Here is a 24,134-nt window from a genome sequence, read left to right as displayed (position 1 = left end):
GGTTAGCTAGTTAGCTGTAAGCTCGTTGTCATGGAGTAAAAGACGAAACAGCTTTGCGTCTCACCAACTATGTACCAATGTAGCATAAAATCAACTCTCAACAGGCACAATCCACCACCGCACCATTGTCTGCTGAGCTGCAAAAAGATGCTGTTTACCTTTCAATCTGCTACATTACTGACTGCACTGACACACTATATCTGGCAAACAGACATGATTGTCAGGGACAGGATTAATGTTATGTAAATTATGTGGTCATTGATTAACTTTCCAGTATGTATTACACAAACTAGCAACTTACCATGAAGACACTGCTTTACTCTTCACTGCTCATCTCCACCTTGTCTGCAGAGCCACCATCAGCTCAGAATTAGCTCTGAAAAAAATTCAGAGTCGGAGTGCGCTCTGCTGGACAAACTACATAATGACACCAATCCTAAAGCATTGTTTTCTGCATTATATGGTCTGAAAAAAAAGTTTTCATATCTGCACATATATGCCAATACCGATATGTCGGTGAAAGGTTAATATCGGCCGAACGATACATCGCTCAAGCACTGATTAATGAATTACCATACATTCTCAAGCTGAATCTCATAAATTATGAAATGGTGTATAATAGGCCTAAAATAGAATAGAAGAAATATATCCGATGTTACAAATAAGAGGAATTCATTATGGGGGAATTTTTTGCTTCAACATTTTTATTTTGGGGACATTTTCATCACTATTGAAGACATGGTTGCCCCAAGTCCTGGTTAATTTCTGACTCTGGTGTCATGAAATTGACTAAAAAGCAGACAGAAAAAAGAAGTCTAGCAGTAAGTAATAATTCAGCAGTGATCATGTAATACTTTTTGTGATCGTATAATAATGAATCCTATGAATGATATAAAAATAGAATGCATGAAAATATGCCCAAATGTTATACAAGACATAAACATTTAATTCAAAAATCTATTGTGGATTACAGCAATTTTAGCATTAACTGAAAATGAAAGACGTTGTTTTCCCATCACCTAAAAAGCAAATGCAGCCAGGCTATAAGTGAAACATTTAAATTCCTTGATACGCACTTAACTAGATAACAGATTCACAGCTCCCTCTAGAGGTGTTCTCTGATCTTAATAAAACATGTGCTAAATAAACTTACTGAGCACTTTATTAGGAACACTATAGCCCATCCGCTTCAAGGCTTGACTTGTGCATTCTGAGCCTCTATACTGCTAACTACAATTGTACAGAGTGGTTATCTGAGTTACCGTAGCATTTCGGAAAAAAGAGAGAACAGCAGTTAAAGAAATACTCAAACCAGCCCTTCTGGCACCAACAATCATGCCATGGTCTAAATGACTGACATCACATTTACCCCCCATTTCAGATGGTTGATATGAACATTAACTGAAGGTCCTGACACATATCTGCATGATTTTATGCATTGCACTGCTGCCACACAATTGGCTGATTAGATAATAGCATAACTAATAAAGTGCTAGATGAGTGTTTATTAACCCTTTTTAACATAATAAAAACAAAGCCAAACTCATTTTACACAGTGTTGTGAAAGTCCTTTAATTGATAGATAAAAAAAAAAACAACAACAACAAAAAAAAAAAGAAAACAACAGTTCTTGATTATAAAAAGTTATCATTTCAAAGTGGTTTTAGAAAATGTACCAGCTCAAGACTGTCAGCACAAAAAACAATTAAATAAAAAAAATTTTAGTTGTCTTTTGTGGCTTAAAATGAAAGAAACGGACTGGAAATGAGGCAAGGGTTCACAACAGATTTTCATAAAAGATAAAGACATTTATGACTTAAACTGAAAATACATTTTTTTTTTTCACCTTACTAGGCAATGATAAAATGAAAAAGCAGAGAAATCAAACAAACAAACAAAAATCTTCAAAAGAAATACCTTTAAAACTCTAGAATATCCTTCAAGACTTGTTTCAGCAGTCTGGATCCTGTCTAGACAGGGCATTACAAGTGTTCTCTAAACTTGTCAATAGGCCAATATACATAAAGCAGAGCGCTGATTGAGAACTTTGTTTTGTCATTACAAGCACAGGTGACTGACTGTGGATTTACACTCCTGCTAAAATAATAATAATAATAAAAAAAAAAATAAAAAAAAAGGATAAAAAAAATAAAATAAAATAAAATAAAATCAGGCCTAACTAAATCGTAACCCTCATTATGTAACTTCAAACATTATGACAAGACTGTCCCAGATCCGCAGCAGTTAATTTGAGAAGGGGTATGGACGCATTGCGTTACCATGGGTCAGAGATAGGCAGGGGTTAAAGGTGAAACGAGCTGTATCACCGGCGCGTCGGCCTCAGGAGCTCGGTGGCTGTGGCGGAGTCTGGAAACAGGTTATGATAAGTGGGAAGGGGCACGTAGGCAGCTGTAATCATTTTACCTGTTAAAAGAAAAGAGATTAGTATTAATGCAACAAATTAACATGCAGGGAGTAAATAGAGTAAAGCATGGTAGTTTGGAGAAAATGTGACGGCTTACCTGCAAACCACCGGCCATGCAAGGCGCCGACGACAGCCATTGCTACTGGGATGGTCTGACATTTTACATAAACATTTCCCTGTCAAACAAGAGAGAAAGTGTGGATTAATGATCTTGTGAAAAAAAGAAGACAAAAAAAAGACAGACTTTTGAGCTCTAAAATGTAAGGATGAGTCTCACAAAAAACCTGTCCAGGTCCACTGAATGCATATATATATATATTTATTAGGGCTGTCGATTTAGTAATTTACGATCCTTATTATGGTCTGTGGGCATGCGATTAATTGCGATTTAATCTTTTTAACGCGTTATTTTTTGTAAAACGAATCGCACTGAATTAACGCGTTAAAAAGATTAAATCGCAATTAATCGCATGCCCACAGACCATAATAAGGAAGATTCCTGACAAATGCAAGCTTGTAGTACCACCTGTTTACTCCAGAGGGCAGTAATTGAAATTTCAGCTGTATGAACAAAGCACAGTTTATACAGTGAAGAAAACACTTCAGTAGGCAGAACAACACAAACATGCGTTACGTTCTTGCATTCAAAACACTCGAAGGAGCGCAAATGCGATCTAAGGGATCTCCAGATGTGTTTAAAGATTGAGTATTAAACTATATTTAACTTGACACAGTGACCTAAACATTTTATGTTTATGACGCAACACACCCCAGACGTCTGACGCAGGTGTAGATTGATGGGTCCTTAAACAAGCCCTCAGAATAAATCTCCAACTGATTGACAAGTTCACTTGTGAAATGGATTTCTGTGAACTGTATGCCAATGATTGACTTATGATCAATAATATGGTAGTAAACAATACATTGTATTCTAAAGCCGCTTTTTGTATGGCCTTATCTTCTGCTACAGGAATGTAAAGCATTTTAATTATATATATATATATATATATATATATAACATTTTTAAATATTTAAGATTACTATGTATAATCATTATATATTGAGATATTGTTATATGAGGGGCTTTCTCAGCTATATTTGTATATGCGATTAATTAAATCGGGACACCATGTAATTAATTAGATAAAACATTTTAATCGACTGACAGCCCTAACGCACGCACGCACGCACATACACACCTTAAGGTAAATCAAATGCATAAAACCTACTTTTATGATCATTAAAGAAATATTTCACCCAAAATCATTCTAAACCTGAATTGATTTCTTCTGCACAGCATAAATGAAGATATTTCGAATGTCTGAGCTGTTGTTTTCCATACAACGCAATGGGGATCACAACTTCAAATATCTTCATTTGTGTTTCCACAGAACAAAGTTTATTTGTGCAACATGAGGGTAAATGATGACAGAATTTTCATTTTTAGGTGAACTATTAATTTAAAGATTGTTTTGCGGTGACATTATTTTCATGCCACTTTGGCTCATCTTCTTGTTTAACATATTGCAGCCAGGCATTTTACTATAATTCCCCATTATTCTCAACATTGTGTCACATTAGATTGTCATTACTGTAATACAGTAAATGGTACCACTTTACAATAATGTTGTATTCTTTCATTAAAATTAAAAAAATAGTTTCTGAGAAGAACTAATGTTACTAATTAGAATCGTATTGTAAAGTGTTACCCAGAGTATTTATTTCTATTTAAATCAGCATAAAAAGGTAGTACATCAAAACTACTATAAAACAAATATTTTACAATTTGGACAATATTTATTCATTTATTTTTACAGTAAAGAGAATGAGGCTTGTTTGCATTACAGGGAAAAATCTTCAAGGGGTCATGTCATGAGGAATACAATTTTCCTTGATATTTTGATAGAGGTCTTCCTACTATAAAAACATACTGCAAATTTTAGAACTCAAAACTTAATCCCCAGTGAAATAAAAGCATTTATTTTAAATCAAATTGCAAAAACACCTCGTTCTCCATTTCCGCAACTTTCCTACGTCATTTGGAGACTCATTCATTCATGACCACCACTACAGCTCAAAAATATGAACTCCTACATAAAATCGTCGCACCCTTGGCCAGTGGCGCAAAAAGTGGGTATGCGCTATATGCGGCGCCTCACCATGGGGGCGCCAAAGCGATGGTAAAAAGAAAAATGAAAAAAAAATAAAAAAATTCTAATTTATATAAGTTTTATAAATTTATATTAAATTTATATAAAAGTTATATAAAGTTAAATATAAAAAAGTTATATAAATTTTACAGGACTAACAGGCTAGAGTAGGCGCCGGCGCCCTCATAAGATTCCATCATAGAATTTATTTTGACAGAAGGGTAATATCGCGACGCGAGCGCTGAGTGAGCAGCAGGAGTGAGTTGTCGTTAAAACTCAAAGATGGATAAAGCAAAAAAGCTGTCTGTTTTTCTAAAAACAGAAAAAGAAAGAGGGAAAAGGAGATTGCATGTCAAGGGATGCGACAGCAGCTTAATAAGTGGATGGTGAAAGGCAACAGGTAGGATTTATAGTGTGACATCTGTGCTTGGAAGCTCGCAAATATTCATGTTAACAGACTAGCTAGCGTTTGCTAAGACTGGGAATGTAGCAGCCAGAATATGTAGCTAGCTAGCTTAGAATATGCAAAACCGAGCTGAGCTGAAAACTGAAAAATATAAGGAAGCATGTACGATAAATGACAAGAATCTGGAAAACAACTAATGCAATATCTCTGGTTTACCATGGAATCATGCATAGATCTGCTAGCAAACTTGGAGGCTTGCAAATATTAATGTTAAGAGACTGGCAGGTGTTTGCTAACTTAATGCAAAATAATGTTGCTGATATTTACATTTAGGTTAAACCCTATGGTAGGGTCACATCTCTCTCTTTAAAAATCTGTGCTCTGTGTGTGTGTGTGTGTGTGTATATATATATATATACAGTGAGGAAAATAAGTATTTGAACACCCTGCTATTTTGCAAGTTCTCCCACTTGGAAATCATGGAGGGGTCTGAAATTGTCATCGTAGGTGCATGTCCACTGTGAGAGACATAATCTAAAAAAAAAATCCAGAAATCACAACATATGATTTTTTAACTATTTATTTGTATGATACAGCTGCAAATAAGTATTTGAACACCTGTCTATCAGCTAGAATTCTGACCCTCATTGACCTGTTAGTCTGCCTTTAAAATGTCCACCTCCACTCCATTTATTATCCTAAATTAGATGCACCTGTTTGAGGTCGTTAGCTGCATAAAGACACCTGTCCACCCCATACAATCAGTAAGAATCCAACTACTAACATGGCCAAGACCAAAGAGCTGTCCAAAGACACTAGAGACAAAATTGTACACCTCCACAAGGCTGGAAAGGGCTACGGGGAAATTACCAAGCAGCTTGGTGAAAAAAGGTCCACTGTTGGAGCAATCATTAGAAAATGGAAGAAGCTAAACATGACTGTCAATCTCCCTCGGACTGGGGCTCCATGCAAGATCTCACCTCGTGGGGTCTCAATGATCCTAAGAAAGGTGAGAAATCAGCACAGGACTACACGGGAGGAGCTGGTCAATGACCTGAAAAGAGCTGGGACCACCGTTTCCAAGGTTACTGTTGGTAATACACTAAGACGTCATGGTTTGAAATCATGCATGGCACGGAAGGTTCCCCTGCTTAAACCAGCACATGTCAAGGCCCGTCTTAAGTTTGCCAATGACCATTTGGATGATCCAGAGGAGTCATGGGAGAAAGTCATGTGGTCAGATGAGACCAAAATAGAACTTTTTGGTCATAATTCCACTAACCGTGTTTGGAGGAAGAAGAATGATGAGTACCATCCCAAGAACACCATCCCTACTGTGAAGCATGGGGGTGGTAGCATCATGCTTTGGGGGTGTTTTTCTGCACATGGGACAGGGCTGACTGCACTGTATTAAGGAGAGGATGACCGGGGCCATGTATTGCGAGATTTTGGGGAACAACCTCCTTCCCTCAGTTAGAGCATTGAAGATGGGTCGAGGCTGGGTCTTCCAACATGACAATGACCCGAAGCACACAGCCAGGATAACCAAGGAGTGGCTCTTTAAGAAGCATATCAAGGTTCTGGCGTGGCCTAGCCAGTCTCTAGACCTAAACCCAATAGAGAATCTTTGGAGGGAGCTCAAACTCCGTGTTTCTCAGCGACAGCCCAGAAACCTGACTGATCTAGAGAAGATCTGTGTGGAGGAGTGGGCCAAAATCCCTCCTGCAGTGTGTGCAAACCTGGTGGAAAAACTACAGGAAACGTTTGACCTCTGTAATTGCAAACAAAGGCTACTGTACCAAATATTAACATTGATTTTCTCAGGTGTTCAAATACTTATTTGCAGCTGTATCATACAAATAAATAGTTAAAAAATCATACATTGTGATTTCTGGATTTTTTTTTTTAGATTATGTCTCTCACAGTGGACATGCACCTACGATGACAATTTCAGACCCCTCCATGATTTAAAAGTGGGAGAACTTGCAAAATAGCAGGGTGTTCAAATACTTATTTTCCTCACTGTATATATATAGCACAGACCTTTAAAGGAAGAGATGTGACCCTGTAATTACATATCATATATATATATATATATGTCTGTGTGTGTGTGCCATATTTGTACTTTTTAAAATCCAAAATGTTAATGTAATTTCAACAGCAGCACTACCTTACTGCATAATAGTTGTCTTATATGATGCCATCACTAGGCTGATTTAAGAATTGAATTTAGGCTGCTTTAACAGTGAGTTCATTTCTTTCAGGTGTGAGGATGGTGGATCAGGAAAGACAGGGAAAGGCAACAGGTAGGTCTAACGTTAGGTGGAAGTGTAGAGGGAGCCACTTGATACCAACAGATTAATTTATTAATATTATTGATATGGAAAAAGTAATATGGAAAATCTACTACATAATGTTTGTTTGAAAATGTCTTAGTGGAGAAGAACACAGGCAAGGGGTAAAAGAGACAGACATGATGTCGGCGATGGCATCAAGTATAGAGGAGACCAGTGATGACATCAGGTAGGAGTTATATTAGTTAGACTACACAAAACTAAATGTCCAGTATGGATTGAAGTTATGTTGACCAACCTATTTTCCAAATGTAACAGTAGCCCTGAGAGTTTTCCTGACAATGCCTATGACAATTGCCTCTGCGGAGAGATCATCCAGCAAGCTAAAGCTGATAAACACATACCTTCGTTCCAACATGAGTAATGATCGCTTAACCCAATTAGCAGTCATTTCAATTGAAAACAGTGTGGCACGAACCATTTCATTCGATGCAAAACTAGATAAATGGGCAAGTGAATAGGCACGCCATGTTACAATTTAGTAAAAACTAAAGAGCACTTTTGAATGTTTGGAAGCATCATTGTTACTTGGATTGGACATCGAGAATCGGTGACTGACTAGTTCTAACTGTTTATTCTGTTTGTAACTTTTTATTATTTGTTAACATTGTTAATAATATATGTACATATATACCATAGGCCTACAGTGGCTCTCTGATATACTTTCAAATAAACCTTTATTATTTGAAGCCCATACATGATGATGTCCGGCAAACTTATTTATTTATATGTGGGGTGTGGGCGCCAAAATTGTTGCTGCATACCCCTCTAACACTGGGTAGTTGCGCCCCTGCCCTTGGCCCACTAGTGCTTCAGATTGTAAACAAGCTACAGTAGGCCTTGTTTGTCCTTCTCTCTAACTATTTCTGAACACCAAAGGGGACCGATCTGGACTATTTTTTATTATGTTTGTATAAAAATATGCTTTGTCTTTGACTGCTTGATGCATATCTCTGGCCGCTTTTACAAGATGTTACATCTCTGAAGAGGAGAAGCCATTATCTTTTATTCAGCTGCTGCCTCTTGCTGTTTTGAGCACAAATGCATCATGGACACGTTATTTCGCCCAACTGCACTATTTGTAATTGTTGGTGTATGAAAACCTGCTGGATGGGATGTCTTTGACCGGTTAGATAAGTTTCCGGTAATGTGCATTTCAGTGCAGAATACTGGAAACTAAATGTGGATGTGTCTTCAGCATATTTCATATTTTCTGCTCATATCAGCCTGGATTGCTTGTGAATCAGTCATACAATTCAAGCTTCGCAAAGGAACTGTTATTGAAGGATGGGGACACCGGGAGCATCCGTTGGTGTGACACAGCGGCTTGAGGCGGTCTACACTATGCGCATCAGTACAAATTTCTAAACCGTTTGTGTTGTTGACAGTAGTACCGTCAGCACGTGCAGCGCAAAATGGAACGGGACGTCTGTTTCTATGGTAAACAGCATAATTATTTATAATGGGTTCTATTGTTTTTGATGCAAAGCAACTCTTGCGTCTGGTGTAGAAAGGGAGAGTTAACAGTTGTGGTTGAGATGAAGAGTTTAATATATTCAGATGCAATGTGTTGGATGTGCGTTATGTGTAAACCCTGAAATTTTGTTTAATGTTTTGGAGCTTGTTCATTCTCTTCAGACTGTATTTAAAAAATGGCTGAACCTGCACAATGTTAGACAAATCAGAACAGTGGGCATTTACGATGAAGTTTTAAGGAGGCGCTTATGCCAAAACAGAGTGTTTCAGACAGAGGGAAAGAGATGGGTGGAAAATTATCATATTTTACTAAATTATGAATGTTTAATGCAAAAAACATGACTTACATTACCAGTGGACCTCAGGGAAGGCAATACAACTATAAAAACAGCATTTAATGACCCATTTAAAGGAATATTCCGGGTTCAATCAAACCACAAAAATATGACCTGGACATGTTTTGACAGGTTTCCTGAGATTCACCTACAGAGGCAACTGATTGAACTAAAGTGCTTACTTGAGGAGAGTTCTTGTCAATGTATATGTGAACAATGCCACCATGTTTTTTGCACTCTTCGATGACATCATCCTGTATCTCAATGTCCCACCCCTGTTCGTCTTCCCTACAAAAGCAACAAACCAATAAGTTTACAATGACAACAGCAAATTTCATGGAATATTATGTGGACATGCACCACATTGCCAGGGAAAGTAATATCAAGGCAACTCACGACTGTGGATTGAACATGTTGGAGAGCTGTAAACAGTGTGTGGCCAGTGGTTGGGTTGGAAGGTTCATGGCTTGGTTCATCCCAGGATTGGAGAGCAGGGGAGCTGTGGTTGTAGCTGCACAAACACACAAATTAATCACTGCAATTGACACTTTCGCAGCTGAGGAACAAGTAAAAGGTGGGAACCAGTAAGCAAGCCGACAAGCTTTGTTTGAATTTGCTGAATCTTAAAGTTGGATTCACAGACTCCTGAGGCAAATTCCTGAGGTTTCAGCGCACTTAAAAGTAAATTAAATCAGCCAGATATGCAAGATTTAATTAAGAAACAAAGCTCAATTATGGGATACTGGAATGATTGATTCTCAAGATACATGTACAATGCAGTTGATCAAGATTGCAACGTTAAACATTTTAACACATTGTCTTTTATATTACCGGATAAACTTTATCAGAGAAAACAGTTTACTATAAAACGCTGCTTTAAAGATTTCTTTAAAAAGTGGAAGGCGCAATATGATACGATAAAAATAAATAAATAAATAAAAAGAGTATGTTTTAGGACTGTTTTATGAAAAACAAAACTTTCAAATTAATATTTGAAAGAAATAGTAAAAGCCTCACCATTTGCCAGATTTCCAAGTGCCAGAGAGCCACTCATCTGTAAAGCGTGCTTGGCAGCAGCAGGAATCTGCAATCCTGTACCTACAAAACATTCAGCGCAACTTCATTTCAATGACTTCCTTACAACGCAATATATGCAAAAACATGCCATAATGCAAGTAGGCAATTCGTTTGGAGAGACACTAATAAGCAGGGTTAAATCTGTACCCTCTGCGAGTCTTGCCATCAGCTGAAGGCGACCCGTCGTGCCCAAGTCAATGCCCGTTCTCTCCAGCTCATCATTGTCCAAGAAGGAGCTGGCCGAAGACGCATCTGAACGCTCTGTAACATGACCGACTTTCATGGGCCGACCAGCAAGCTCAAAACCATTTAGCTGATCCAAGGCTTTTTTAGCACATTCTGCATCAGCAAACTGCACACAAAAATATATATATATATAAAAAAAAAAAAAAAAGAAGCCCATAATCATGTAAATTCCATAATTATTTACTCAACCTCATGTCATTCCAGAACACCATGACTTTCTTTCTTTAGTGGAATGCAAAAGAAGACATCTTTACTAATGTACTACTAGTCACTCTTTTCCAACCAATTACATTTTATGCTTCAAAAAGGATGCAAAAACACTCCAAAAGGTTCCATATAATAATAGTTGTCAATACGAATGTATGCTCTATTTTCCAAGACTTCTGAAGCCATAGAATCACTAAGTGTTAGAAACAGACCAAAAGTCATTATTCACAGTTTTCTAAAGGTCCCTTATCTCATTCACGTGTTCACATATTGAAATTTACACTTAATTTCTCCCTTTGTGTTTCACACAGAAAAGAATGTCATCCTGATATAGAACGACATGTTAGTAAACTCATTTCATTCATTTTTCTCACAAACAGGATTATTAACGCAAGACCACCCATGTTTACATATTCAGCATACAGCAACTTGGCCTGCCCTAATGAACGGCAGTGAGAACTATGGTACACTCAACACGTAAAGAGATTAGCCAAAAATAACAAGTAATTTACCTATAGAAGTCTTAAAGGTACAGTGGCAAAAATAGATAAGGTGGAAATGATCCAACATTATAAATGGACTTCAGTTAAAAAAATTATTAAAAAAACAATACTGTAACAAAAGTGCAAAATACAGCCCATTTAAAAAGTGAATTTGCTCCACATTTGAATTTGTTCAAATTTTTGCTCCACAATATTGTTGAACTCACTGAGATGAAGCCATATCCTTTCGACCTGCCTGTCTCATTGTCCATCATTAGCTGAATACCCTCAATCTGAGTAGAGAAACAGAACTCGCATTGAATGACAGATTCACTGCAAATTAGTTTTGCTATGACAATATTTCAAATGATAACCCCACCTTGCCGAATGGCTCAAAAATGCCTCTGAGCATATCCTCGGTTATATTGAAGTGCAGGGAGCCCACATAAAGCCGCATCGGCCCTGCACCACCTCTCTGGAGACTGGCTGCCAATGCTGCTGCTGCCCTGTTCTTCTCAGCCTGAAACATGTATGGACACAAGTCAACAAACAATTCTTATTCATATCTGCTGAATAGTTGTGATTATTACATAATCGCCTGGTGGCCTGTTTGATCTAATTGTGATTATGTGTGATAATTGTGATTATTGTGCACTTTAAAACCCACTTACATATGGTCATCAAAATATGCGGAATTACAAGTAATCATAGAAAAGCTATGAAATGCAGATTTTCATGTATCTTTAATGTTATTTTAACATTTAAAATTATATTGTTCATGTAATTTTATCCCTGAGCCAATATTTAGCCTTAAAAGAAATCATACATTGTACATATGAATAAATGTATAAAGATTACACTTAGTGACAAAAAATACAATTGCAATTATTTGTATGCCAATTAATCATTAGACAAATGTGGTGACAGATCTAGCAGCACACAGTGGATGATTTAAAATGCGTGGTGATGTTCTGACCTGTGAGGCCTGGACTATAATTGGCACTCCCAGCACCCGCTGTCCTGTCAGCCCGATGGCCAGAGGTACTGAGGTTGCCTCCACAAACTCAATGTAGGCAATGCCCTTTGACCTCCGAGAGTTTCTATCTGAAATCATCCTTACATCACGCACCTTTAAAGATAAACATAAAAAGATGTTGTGTTTTTCATTTAGTAAAAATTTAAATTGGGAGACATAAGAAAAGAGGCATACACACAACAATAATTAAAAGATTAAAAAAGGCAGTGAAAATGGAAACAAATCCCAATTAAACACATTTCATCAAAAACATCATACTTTTCCTACTGCTGAGAAGAACTCTTCCAGATCTTTAGGTCTAATTCTGGCAGCCAGCTGCATGCAGAACACCGTGCGGGCATCTCTCTCCTCTGGGCTCAGATTATCTATTGGCTGCCTGTTTGAGAAACAACAGAGGTCATTAAACACTGTGAAAGACATTCTCTATTAGGGATGCACCGATTCGATACCTGGATCTGTATCGGCTCTGATAATGAAGCTTTTAGGCGGATTGAGAATCGGTACGACGAGCCCGATCCAAATCCGATACTGTGTGTTAGTCATGTTCGTCACTGTCAAGCTCCAAGAATGACTAAAAGTATCATAAAAACACCATAAAAGCAGTTCATATGACTCGAGAATTTATTCAAAGCCACTTGAAGATGTGCGATAGCTCTGTGTATCACAAAAGGCTGTGTTTAATAAGTAAATATATAGAATGCGCAGCACCAGTGCGTTATTGAATGGTGTAGCTCTGTTGACATAAACTCACTCACAGGCTGGTGATGCACTAGCGGCTATTTATAGCAGTGCTCAATATTTGAGCGCTACTCAACATCATCATCTCAGATCTAGATACTCAATAGTTTGGTTCACTTATAATATGCATTTAGAATGGCACCGGAGGTGATTTTTTTTTAATTTGAATAAGAAGCAAATTAAACTACTTGGAACTTGCCTACAAACAGACACATACAGGACTTCCTGCAGAGTTCAGAATGTCAAAATAAAAGCTTGAGGGTTTAAAAAGTGCTCGACTTAAATATATTACAGTTGTATTTAAAAGTCAATAGTAATGATATTAATAATGTATTATTATTATTATTATTATTATCATCATCATCATCATCATTAGTATTTGTTTACAATTTATTACAATATTTAAGTTGAATGGGTTCTAAAAAATAACTGTGTAAATGAAAAGTGAGCTGATATCTTACAAATAAATTGAACAACATAGAGATCTGAAGTCCAGATGCAAGATGACAAATTTTTGGAGGACAAAAAAAAAAGACATGAAGACTGGAATTACTGTTAATTTTGCTGCTACATTATAAAATAAACATGTTAATAAAAAAGTGTTTCTTAATAAGCTATACATTAATATTGAAATAATGTGTAGTTGGAGGTTTGTATTTCTTTACATATTAAAGAGTACTCCCAATTAGTTCCACACAATAATGTAAAGATATTCTAAACTCATTATGCAAAAAAAACTACTGAGAACAATCGAGATTTCCGATATCGGAATCGGATCAAAAGAGAAAGTGGTATCGGTGCATACCTATTCTCTATGCAAATACAATATATGACCTCAAATTAATCTCTCATGGACAGGCTGGTATTCCTAAAGCATAAGCCATTCTAAACATAAACATGCATTAAGCGAAGTTATTACTGTAAAGGAATATTCTGAATACAATACAAATTAAGCTCAATTGACAGCAAGCGTTTCATTACGTTGATTACAAACAAAAAATATTTGAACTTGTACGTCCTTTTCTAAAAAGAAAAAAATCTAGGTTACAGTGTGGCACTTACAATAGAAGTGAATGGGGGCCAATCCGTAAATGTTAAAATACTCACCGTTTCAAAAGTATAGGGCAATTGAAGACTAGGGCAATAGGATGATGTAATCGGATATCGAAGATGTCTTACAAAGATCCTGATGCAGATTGCGAACTGATAATGATCGACAATATCGGGAAATGGCAAAACCATGGATCTGGGAAGTCGCAAAATATAATAATGAAATCTGTTAAAGATTCATTGCTTGAGTCTTCTTTGACAGAAGAATTAATGTGTTTTTATCAAAGTATAAGCTTCACACCACAGCTCTTTAAATCCTCCAAAGATTGGCCCCATTCACTTCTATTTTAAGTGCCTCACAGTAACTCATATTTGTTTTGTTTTTTTAAAGAAAAGCAGGGAATAATAAATAGTCAAAATAATTTTGTGGTAATAAACATTATACCACAAATGATGTTGATTGAGTTTAACTTGTATTTAATAGGGTATAATTCTTCTAACACAAACATTAAGGCTTAAATAAATTTATTTTGGCCACAGCTTGAACTGATATGACAACTCAAAGTAATCCATGTTGTTTTGTATACCCAAAAAAAAGACACACACACACACACACACACACACACACACACACACACACACACACACTCAATCAATTACATTTTTTTTTAAATCTAATTAATTACATGGTGTCCCGATTAATTAATCGCATTTAATAGCATATACAAATATTTGCTGAGAAAGCCCCTCATATAACAATAATTCAATATATAATGATGAAATAATTATACATAGTTATCTTTAAATATTTAAAAATGAGATATATATATATATATATAATATTCAGATAATTTAAATGCATTACATTCTTGTAGCAGAAGAATTAATCATTGATAAGGCCATACAAAAAGCGGCTTTAGACTACAATGTATTGTTTACTACCATATTATTGATCATAAGTCAATCATTGGCATACAGTTCACAGCAATCCATTTCACAAGTGAATGTGTCAATCAGTTCAAGATTTATTATGAGGGCTTGTTTAAGTGTCTCGGGTGCATTGCGTCATAAACATACATCATTTTTAGGTCAAACAAACATAATTTTTAGGTCTCTGTGTCAAGTTAAACTCCAAGTGTTTTGAACGCAAGAACGTAACGTGTTTTCTTCACTTTATAAATGTGTATATATATATATATATATATCTATCTATAAACATACATACACACAGTATAAAAACCTTTGATGACTTTATTTTTCCAAGATTTCATTATGATTTCCAGGCATGGAATTCACAACTTTAAAATACCCTAATGCTATTAGGACTGTGTATTGATACAGATTTCCAGATTCACAAGCTCGCTATTCAATTCAATATTGAGTTGACACTTCTGTTACAATGTCCATTTTGCTAACATATGAAATACATTTTCTCTCAGCTAATGCTCTTATTTTAAAAAGGAACCTACTAGATACAATTAGAAAAATATACATTTAACAAATTATATTTTATCATTAGTTTTTAATCAAATTTGTCATATTTTAGCTTTTGAATAATGTTCAAATTCAGTCTATTCCATAAACTAATGTCTTGAAATTGCATATATTATGTTGCATATATATTTATGTTACATGTTTATTGTTTACTTGAATTATTTGTACCATTTGCAAGTATTCACATTGCTATGTAGACGCGTGATAAATTGGTATGGTCTCTTTAAGACAACCGCATCAGTCAGTAAGTACATATAACTTGAGAAGACGTGTGTGTGGTTTCTTAAGCTCATCAATGTGTGATTAGAATGAAATGCTTATTTGTTATAGTTTTTCATTAACAACTGACTGCAAAAAACAAAGGGTTTTAAAAGAGACATTATTTAATGATGTATGGATCTGTGGATCTCGTCTGTGGACACACAGAACACGTAGTGAAAGTTTCTCACTTCTAATAACTTCTTCTCCTCTAGAGAACTCAACCACTGGTGATCAAAATCTGAACATTAGTGGCTAATAAGACATTTTTAGTTGCATAGCAGGAGATTTTATATCATATGTGAGTGATGAACTCGCATTTTTGAGGGTTGTGTAAATGTGAAAGATCGATCTTGGAATTTAAATATCTAAATCGTTCAAACGAAGGTCATGATGCATCGGAAAATCTATATTTTTACCCACCCCTAAATGCTATAATCATAAAAAATATATACACTTGTAAATACATAGTTACGTAATTAGATAAATGTAATGACATTTATAACACAAACATAATGTAAATGTACTGAGTGTCTCACCTGATGGGGCTCTTGTCTTTCTTGAAGGAGCTCTTGTCTTTCTTAAAGGGGCTCTTGTCTTTCTTAAAGGGGCTCTTGTCTTTCTTATAGGGGCTCTTGTCTTTCTTAAAGGGGCTCTTGTCTTTCTTAAAGGGGCTCTTGCTCCGAGAGCGCCTGCGACTGGGGTAAGAAAGCACAATATAAGTCAGTTTGTTTGTTAGACAGCAGTGTATGGTTCTTCGTGATACACACAGCACACACATTTATCAGGCAGCACAAGCCACAGAAGATAATTAGATTATAGAAACCTGTGCTTGGTGAAATGTTGTGGGCCAAATTTCCCTCCAGGACCACCGTTTAACTTCGACCCCATACTATGACATACAAAACATGGGTTTGGTTTAAGCTTTAAACCAGCCAGCTTTCAGCCACTATGGCCATGCAAGGGCTACTACATAATGGTGCAGGAGGGCAAGTATCCAGTGAAAACCAAATGCAGATTTAGCCATCAAAATAGATCTGGTTCAGTCATGATGTGAATGTGCTAATTTGCCATGAGTTCATTTTTTTTTTGTGGATAAATTTCAAATTTTTCGATTTATGAATAATCTTTCACATTGTGTTTTATAACATAATTATATTGCAAATGTAATTACCTTTAAAGCACACAATTGTTTCAAATTCATGCTTTAGGTTTGACTGTGTGTGAACGAATAAAAACGTATTCAAGTAATGTTAACCACAGACTTTATTGTACTCATAAATCGAAAAACGCTATTTTAAAAAACTATTTCCAAAGAGATTTCCAAAGGCTCCCATGGCTCAAAAAGACCACTTCTGTTCCAGGTTAAGACAACAAACTGAATATCTCTAGAAACGGACGTATGGAGTCATGCTATTGGCCAATAAACTTATACTTAAGGTGGCCCCCAATGGCTAGAACACAGCAGGCCTTGATGGAAAGAGGGTTCATGTGGTTTCAAGGTATGCTACACATTTCAGGCATCTCCAAAAAGTACATAAAAAAAGCTAAAGCACTTTTTATAAGTGTTCTGGATCAGAGCATCTGCTAAATGCCTTAAATGTTAATATATATATATATATTTGAGTATTTTCACATTTTTAGTATGTATGCTAAATTTAATAACTGTATGGCAACTGCATTGCAACACTGAAAGAAAACAAAATGTAAGTACTCCTGCATTTCTAGCAAAAGAGATGCATATTTTGCAAGACCACCCTTTGATCACAAGCCGATGCGGCTTTATGTGGGCTCCCTGCACTTCAATATAACCGAGGATATGCTCAGATCACAAAATGTGAAATGCTGCCTAGATACAAAACAGGTGGCAATACATACAAATTTGTGTGCATGATTTGTCTGAACTATTTTACTCTGTTGTTGAGGGCAGAGTGGCAATTTACAGCCCTAAATTATACAGCCACTTATTTAGTCCTGATCTAGCAGTAATCCATTTTATACAATTAACCTCCATAAACACCTCAGAAATGAACATACAAAAAAACAAGAGGTGGCCTCTAAACAGAATTGACTACAATGCTAATCAAAAACGGTGTCTTTTTATTTTATTTATCCAGCAGCATTATCACTCTGCTGAAAATACCATCATAAATTTCCATGCTTGTCCACGCTGGTTTATACTGGTCTGGGATTGGTCTTGCAAAATTCAGCTGGTAAAGCGCATGAGCAGTATGGTCATTTTGGGGAAGCTTGTTGGCCTACATAGACTTCCAGCATACAAATCATTAGGCTATATTTGCTGGTCTTTGTAACTGTACAACAGTGAATTTTATAAAGCTCCACTTTGACTTCTATAAATTTTACAGTGACACTGAATGGTTGATGTTAACTCACAAGGGACTTTTGTGTCCATGGTAGCGTCCACCACGATTCCGGCTTCGGGATCGTGAACGCCTGCGCTCTTTGCTGCGTGAACGCTTCCGATCACGACTGCGGCTCCTCCGTTGCTCTCGACCCTTCTTACGGTCTCTGCTTCTACTCCTCCGGTGGTCTGGACTGCGACTTTTGCTGTGTCTTTTCCTAAGGTAGAAATCATTATCACTATTCATAAATGCATTAAAAATATATAATCCACACCAAAAAATATAGAAAAGGCTCAAAATCACTTCTCTTAGATTTTAAAGCTTTTCTGTGATTTGTACACAAGAATTAAAGATTTTCAAGTAACACACAGTCATACCAAAAGGGTGAATTTGAAACCATTGTGTGTATTTAGATTTTGCTATACGCAACACATAATTTCAATTCATTTAAACCAACGGAATACTGTTCACAACACTCTGTTTACTCTGTTAATTTAAAAACATGACAGTTTTACAGTAATGAGAATTCCCATTGAAAACAATAGTAGTCAAAGTAAAATGTTCAGACACGTTACAGTAATGAGAAGTGCAAATATTCTTCTATAAACAATACTTAAGCAAAACATACATAATTGCTGAGCTGTATATCATTCATCAAGCATGCAAACTTCTACTGTGTGATGAATTACGTGTAATTAAGCAGATAACTGGTTTCAAACTTCACGTTGTGGTATAACAGTTTAATTTATGCTGTAGAACACAACGTGATAGTCTCTTGAAATTTTTTTAAAAAGAAAACTCAGAGGATGTTTGCTTACTTCTTGCTGCGGCTGTCATCATGACTATTGGCGCCAAAGGACTTGCTTTCTCCCTGAGCAGGATTGAGAGAAAAGAAAACATTATTACAAAAATGAAGATTGCAGGGGAGAGGGGGAGGGGACAAGAGAGATTACAGATTGCTGTAATTTAATAGAATTGAGAAATGCAAACAAAAACCAAATTTTCTGAAATTCGATATTGTGGCATTACTCATAATGTTGCCTCCTTTATGATAAAGTGATAAAGTGCACAATTTAAGTCACTTTGGATAAAAGTATATGGTAAATATATAAAAAGTAAATCAAATAGTCAGTTATAAATCTGTTAGTGGGGGTCTGTCTTTTTCCTCTATAACTTTTGAAAAAAAAAACATTTCTCGTTCAGTTCTTTTCAGCTATTGCTCTCAGTAACTACGTCTACACTGGAAACAACCTCTGAATTTTCATAAACTGCAGAACAATTAGCTGGAAGCTCGAGTCTAGACTTATACAGTATAATGGGTGAACTTGTTTCCCAAATATTTTTTCAACAGAAATACAATGATTTTAGAAAATATGCATCAACAGCGTATAAATATAGTTAGAAACCAGAGAATTTAAAATGGTGTGGCAAAGACCACATTACAAGCTGACTTTGCTGTAACGGTCATATATTGTTTAAATATAAAACAATAGAGCAGTTCAGCTTGTAGTTCAAAACCCCAGAAGAGAATTTGCCATGGGTTCCCTCAGGATTTTCCTGTGGGTTTTTATAATGAGGTAAAATAAGGTCTGTGGTAAACATTAATTGACGATAAGTGGACGTTCTGTTCAACAACATAAATGATACACTTTCATACCTCAAATGTGAATTTGGAAGCCGTATTAAATTACATACTTAAAAAAACACACACACACTGTGGCTTCAAAAATGCACGTTTGAGGTAATGACTGTCATTTATGTGGTAGAAAAAAAACGTCCACGTATCATCAAGTAATGTTTACCATAGACCTCCATTTACTCATAAGCAGTGTTGGGTAAGTTATTTAAAATAGTAATCCACAACAAATTACTAATTATTTCTCTAAAATTGTAATCAGATAACTTCACTAATTACTTCACTGTAATCACATTACTAATTACTTTTACGTTACTTTATAAAACACTTTTCTTCTCAACAAATTCTAAATAATGTCACTTTCGTTCTTGTTCATTGTTACGAACAAGTCATACACTCAGCACCTCTCATTTAGCCTTCACAATGACTCATTACGAGGCCATAATTCATGTATTGTACATCAATATTTAAGAAACAAGTATATTGTATATTTAATAAGTATATGAATTGAAATTCAGTAACTAATCTAATTACAAGAATTTAAAATATAATGCATTTCACTACTTTTTTTGACTTAGTAAAATTAGATATTAGAGAAAATAGTTAATTTGTAATTGGATTACATCCAACACTGCTAATAAACTGGCAAACCCCCATTATAAAACCCACAGGAAACTCCTGAGGGAAACCCTGGTGAAGTAGTCTTCCGGGTTCGCCTACAAATTCACGTCAGGGCTGAACAGTTCAATACAAAAATAACATTCATATTAATCAATTCATGAAAAAAATAACAAAAACATTACAGAAGGATGGCAAAAATAAAATGGCTGGAGTAGCTGTGCGACACATCAAATATAGAAACGGGGCATCCGTCGACTGAAGGCAGTTTCAGGCGGTTCCAGTGTAGACAGCTCCAGATGTAATGGGAGTGATTTAGCATCTGTTTTAAACATTGTGTGTCACATATAAAATAACCAAAATCATCCTTAAATATAATTCAAACCCAATAAAAAAAATCAAAACTGTGCATCAAAGGTCTTGACATGCTAAGGGAGGCCATGTATTTTCAGGGGACCCCCGGGGTTGTATTCAGGTACCCTGCTATTTAAGCCTAAGTCTTGCTGTAGTCATGCTATAGAGCTGCTAAAGGGCATTCCAAAGTTGAGGATGTCAGTCCGTGAGATCTTCACCAGTTGGCGTGGAAGGACTGTGAGAGCTCGATGCCATCTCTGTCTCACAGCACGTCCTGAAGCAGACAGGGATTTACACGGCTTAGTCATATCGCAATCCCCAAAGACAGCGCATTAAAGAAAGCCAAAAAAGATACCACTTAAAACCTCATCAAAAGATTTTCGTTTTGGCCTTATTTGCCTCTTTTTAGATCCATTGAGTAAACATGAACCATTAAGGCATGTATTTTTCTTCAATATAAAAAAAAGGCACATCAAAATGTGCCAATTCTAACAGATATAATGTATTATTTAGTGTAGGGCTGCACAATTCATCGTATTAATAATAGAGTTGCCCAATTAACTTATCGTGAAAGGGGTCAATTAAAGCAGTCCATATAGGGATGTTGCGCCAACATTTTTTTGGTACATTTTCTATTTAACATGGGTTTTTGCAGCTGCCGAGCATTGTTTCTAATCACAGAAATGTCCGAGCTTGCTTCGGTGTATAATTTATTACAAATTTGAGCAACAGTATTGTTCTTCATGCCGCTTAAGAGGGCCAATGATAAGTAGACAATTTTCTTCATTTACTGATAAAACTGCTTTAAAGTAACTCAAATTTCTCCGCTTGTTTTGGATGTGTAGCCCAAATAAAAAAAATTATGGTAATTCAAGGGAAATAATCGGCAATTATGATTTTTTTTTTTTTTGCTATAATCGTGCAGCTGTAAACATTTTTATTTTTTTAAACGGTAAGCAATTGTATGGTTAAGAGATATTACTAATTGTGTCAAGGGCATGCACAAACCAAATGCCAATGTAATCGATGTTGGAGACCTTCAAAATAGACTAGGTAGAGAGACAGTATTCTTATTTGGGACTATAATCTATATTTATAAGAGAATTCCACTCTTTTCAACTATGAACACCAACAGTAAAAGCCAAGCACATGGCTCAGGATCATCACTTGCATTCACAAGGCCCAGGAAACAACTTTTATTGGCGAGCCTCCCCATCCCCACATGCAAATGGTTTAAGATTGGACTTAAACAATTTGTATTTTCAGATTTCTCAGTTTTAAACAAAAGCCCAAGGACTGCACTCAGCGATAGTTTATTTTTCCATTTACAGTAGGATTTCAGTCTTAACGCTAAATATGACAACTTGAGTGGCTTATACAGTTAACCTACATTTATACACTAAAGCATGTATTGTATATAAAATGTTTTGTGTTAATGGTGCACTCAAGTCTTGTCGGAATGAACGTATTTAGTTGAATGCACATGAATGAACCACAAAGTCATAATTACGAGTGGGAAAGTTTGGATTTTCTTTAAGCCCCTGACTTTCCGATTTAAGAACCCTGGCGGAAACAAATTGTTATTAGTAATAATTAAGTTTCACGTTTACTGTGCAGTTTGTTTGTTTGTGTTCAGTTTTAAACTGTTAATGAAGAATAACAACAAAACTTACCAGAAAATAAGACTAATTTAGCTGGTTAATGCACAGCAAGCATTGGCCACAAACTATATTTTCATATATGGCCGCACAAGAATGATAAAACAGGTAGATAAAGCATTAATTACACTCCTAATGCATGGCTTTGCTCTTCATTTAGTTGCACTGGCGCTAAAAAAGTTTTCTGGCTTTGCTAGTACACAAAAAAAACTAAAAACGAGAGAGATAAAGAAATATGAAACTGAAAACGTGTTCGTTCTTCCCAAATAAAATCGCATAGCATTTACGATTTTCGACCTCGTAAGTACGAACTTCCAGGAGGACTTGAATGCACCATAAAACATAGCTAATCCAAGGGCAATTTTTTTTTATGGCTACATTTTGTTGCAATTGACTCAATACAATTAGCAACAGCGAAATACTCATAGTGACATGGCAAAATTCTATATCTGAATACTGTCTCTGCTCCATGTCACGTAATGTTTCATCCATTGGCACACATTCACCCTGCTGAAACCAAACAGGTGATTGGATGGTCTAAGGTGGCGGTCTATTTGTGTTTTACCTAAGGGATCACAGTACATCAAAACATTGCGCAATTACTACCTTACGTTTTTTCACAGTTCACACTGGAATCAAAGATGTATTCAGGGGAGTAGAGGTGAGATATCATTAGGCATGTCTATAAAGAGAGATAGACGGGCATTTATTTGTAATTCACGATATCACACTAAACAACATCACTCTCTCTTACACAACACACACTAACATACACTTCAGTCAGGCACAGACAACAAAAGTAGGATTTCTGAACAGCCATATCACATACTCTTTTAGTTGTGAAAAAGCATAAATGCCTACAAATAAACCAGATCCGGCAACTTCCGGATGCCAACCCACCTTCTTATAGGGAGCTTCAAGCATGGCCTCGACATCAAAGTCATCCGCCATCCTGGCCTGCAAATGAAAAACATTACGCGGTTTACAAACCAGAGTTATGGAACCTGTTTACGGTTTCTGGTTACCTAAACTAAATTACATTTTTTTTTTAAAAACACACAAGAAAAACACTTGTTACAGTCGCGCTGGTGTGCTGATGGTCTGTAAATAACACGCTCGAGTGCCCGCGAGACACCGTAGCATATGCATTACATAAGTACCTGATTTAGACACTGCAGTCAAGTTCTGACGAACAGCCCACTACAAAGTGTATTTCAATCGAAAATAAATGCAGAATATGGAGAAAAACAACGAGTATTGTAAACAAACGTTACCTGTTTTTATTTACAGTCCCTTGTTTTCGTCGCGACCTCTGCGACGCGCGTGAGAAGTTTGACTATCACCACGACTGCAAAACAAACGGTCAAATACGCATATAGTCCAGTCTGTGACTGTCTACCAACATCAGCGAACAATGCTTCAAATACTACTATGATGATATATGTATCAGTGGACGTTTAAGAAGTTGATCAGTTTAGCTTTCCTCACTAAACAACTTCCTGCTTAGCCCAAAATGGACGCTGATAGTGGGCAGGGCTTCCCTCATGAAAAACACAAAGGGGGTTAGATAAAAGCCAAGGGGGGAATTTTTTTGTTTCGTTACCTCAGGTGTTATCTGCAGAATTTGCGGTGCTTTTTTATTTTATTTTTTAATACTCCCCAATAATGTTATTGCATATAAATTCTGCAGCTGATGTGACTTCCACATATTGAACAGAAGCTAGCTTTACATTTGTAAACGTATGGGTGGAGTTAAAGAAGCCCATTTCCG

At 36.2% G+C, this 24,134-nt stretch overlaps 1 protein-coding gene across 5 annotated transcripts; it reads right to left on the bottom strand.

Moving 5' to 3' along the window:
- Positions 1–1,562: 1,562 nt before the first annotated feature.
- Positions 1,563–23,883, bottom strand: LOC127620891 (RNA-binding protein 39-like). Of its 5 annotated transcripts, none has more exons than XM_052094231.1 (17): positions 23,638–23,883; positions 23,264–23,320; positions 22,970–23,045; positions 18,916–20,979; positions 18,129–18,314; positions 16,561–16,626; positions 16,274–16,432; positions 12,453–12,570; positions 12,135–12,287; positions 11,538–11,678; positions 11,386–11,451; positions 10,371–10,575; positions 10,164–10,244; positions 9,543–9,657; positions 9,329–9,434; positions 2,523–2,601; positions 1,564–2,424 (listed from the first exon to the last, which is right to left on the bottom strand). In XM_052094231.1, the coding sequence occupies exons 6-17, from the start codon at positions 16,623–16,625 to the stop codon at positions 2,324–2,326; spliced, it is 1,389 nt and encodes a 462-aa protein (XP_051950191.1). In that variant the 5' UTR covers position 16,626; positions 18,129–18,314; positions 18,916–20,979; positions 22,970–23,045; positions 23,264–23,320; positions 23,638–23,883; the 3' UTR covers positions 1,564–2,323. The 5 variants fall into 5 exon arrangements, with proteins under 5 accessions (XP_051950189.1, XP_051950191.1, XP_051950193.1 ...); XM_052094233.1 differs by having other exon boundaries at positions 18,916–18,968; XM_052094230.1 differs by having other exon boundaries at positions 22,975–23,045.
- Positions 23,884–24,134: the final 251 nt, after the last annotated feature.

Source organism: Xyrauchen texanus, chromosome 27 (genome assembly GCF_025860055.1).
Source record: "Xyrauchen texanus isolate HMW12.3.18 chromosome 27, RBS_HiC_50CHRs, whole genome shotgun sequence".
Lineage (NCBI taxonomy): Eukaryota > Metazoa > Chordata > Actinopteri > Cypriniformes > Catostomidae > Xyrauchen > Xyrauchen texanus.
The sequence above is the reverse complement of the archived record's forward strand: the minus strand, read 5'-3'. Positions and strand labels throughout refer to the sequence as shown.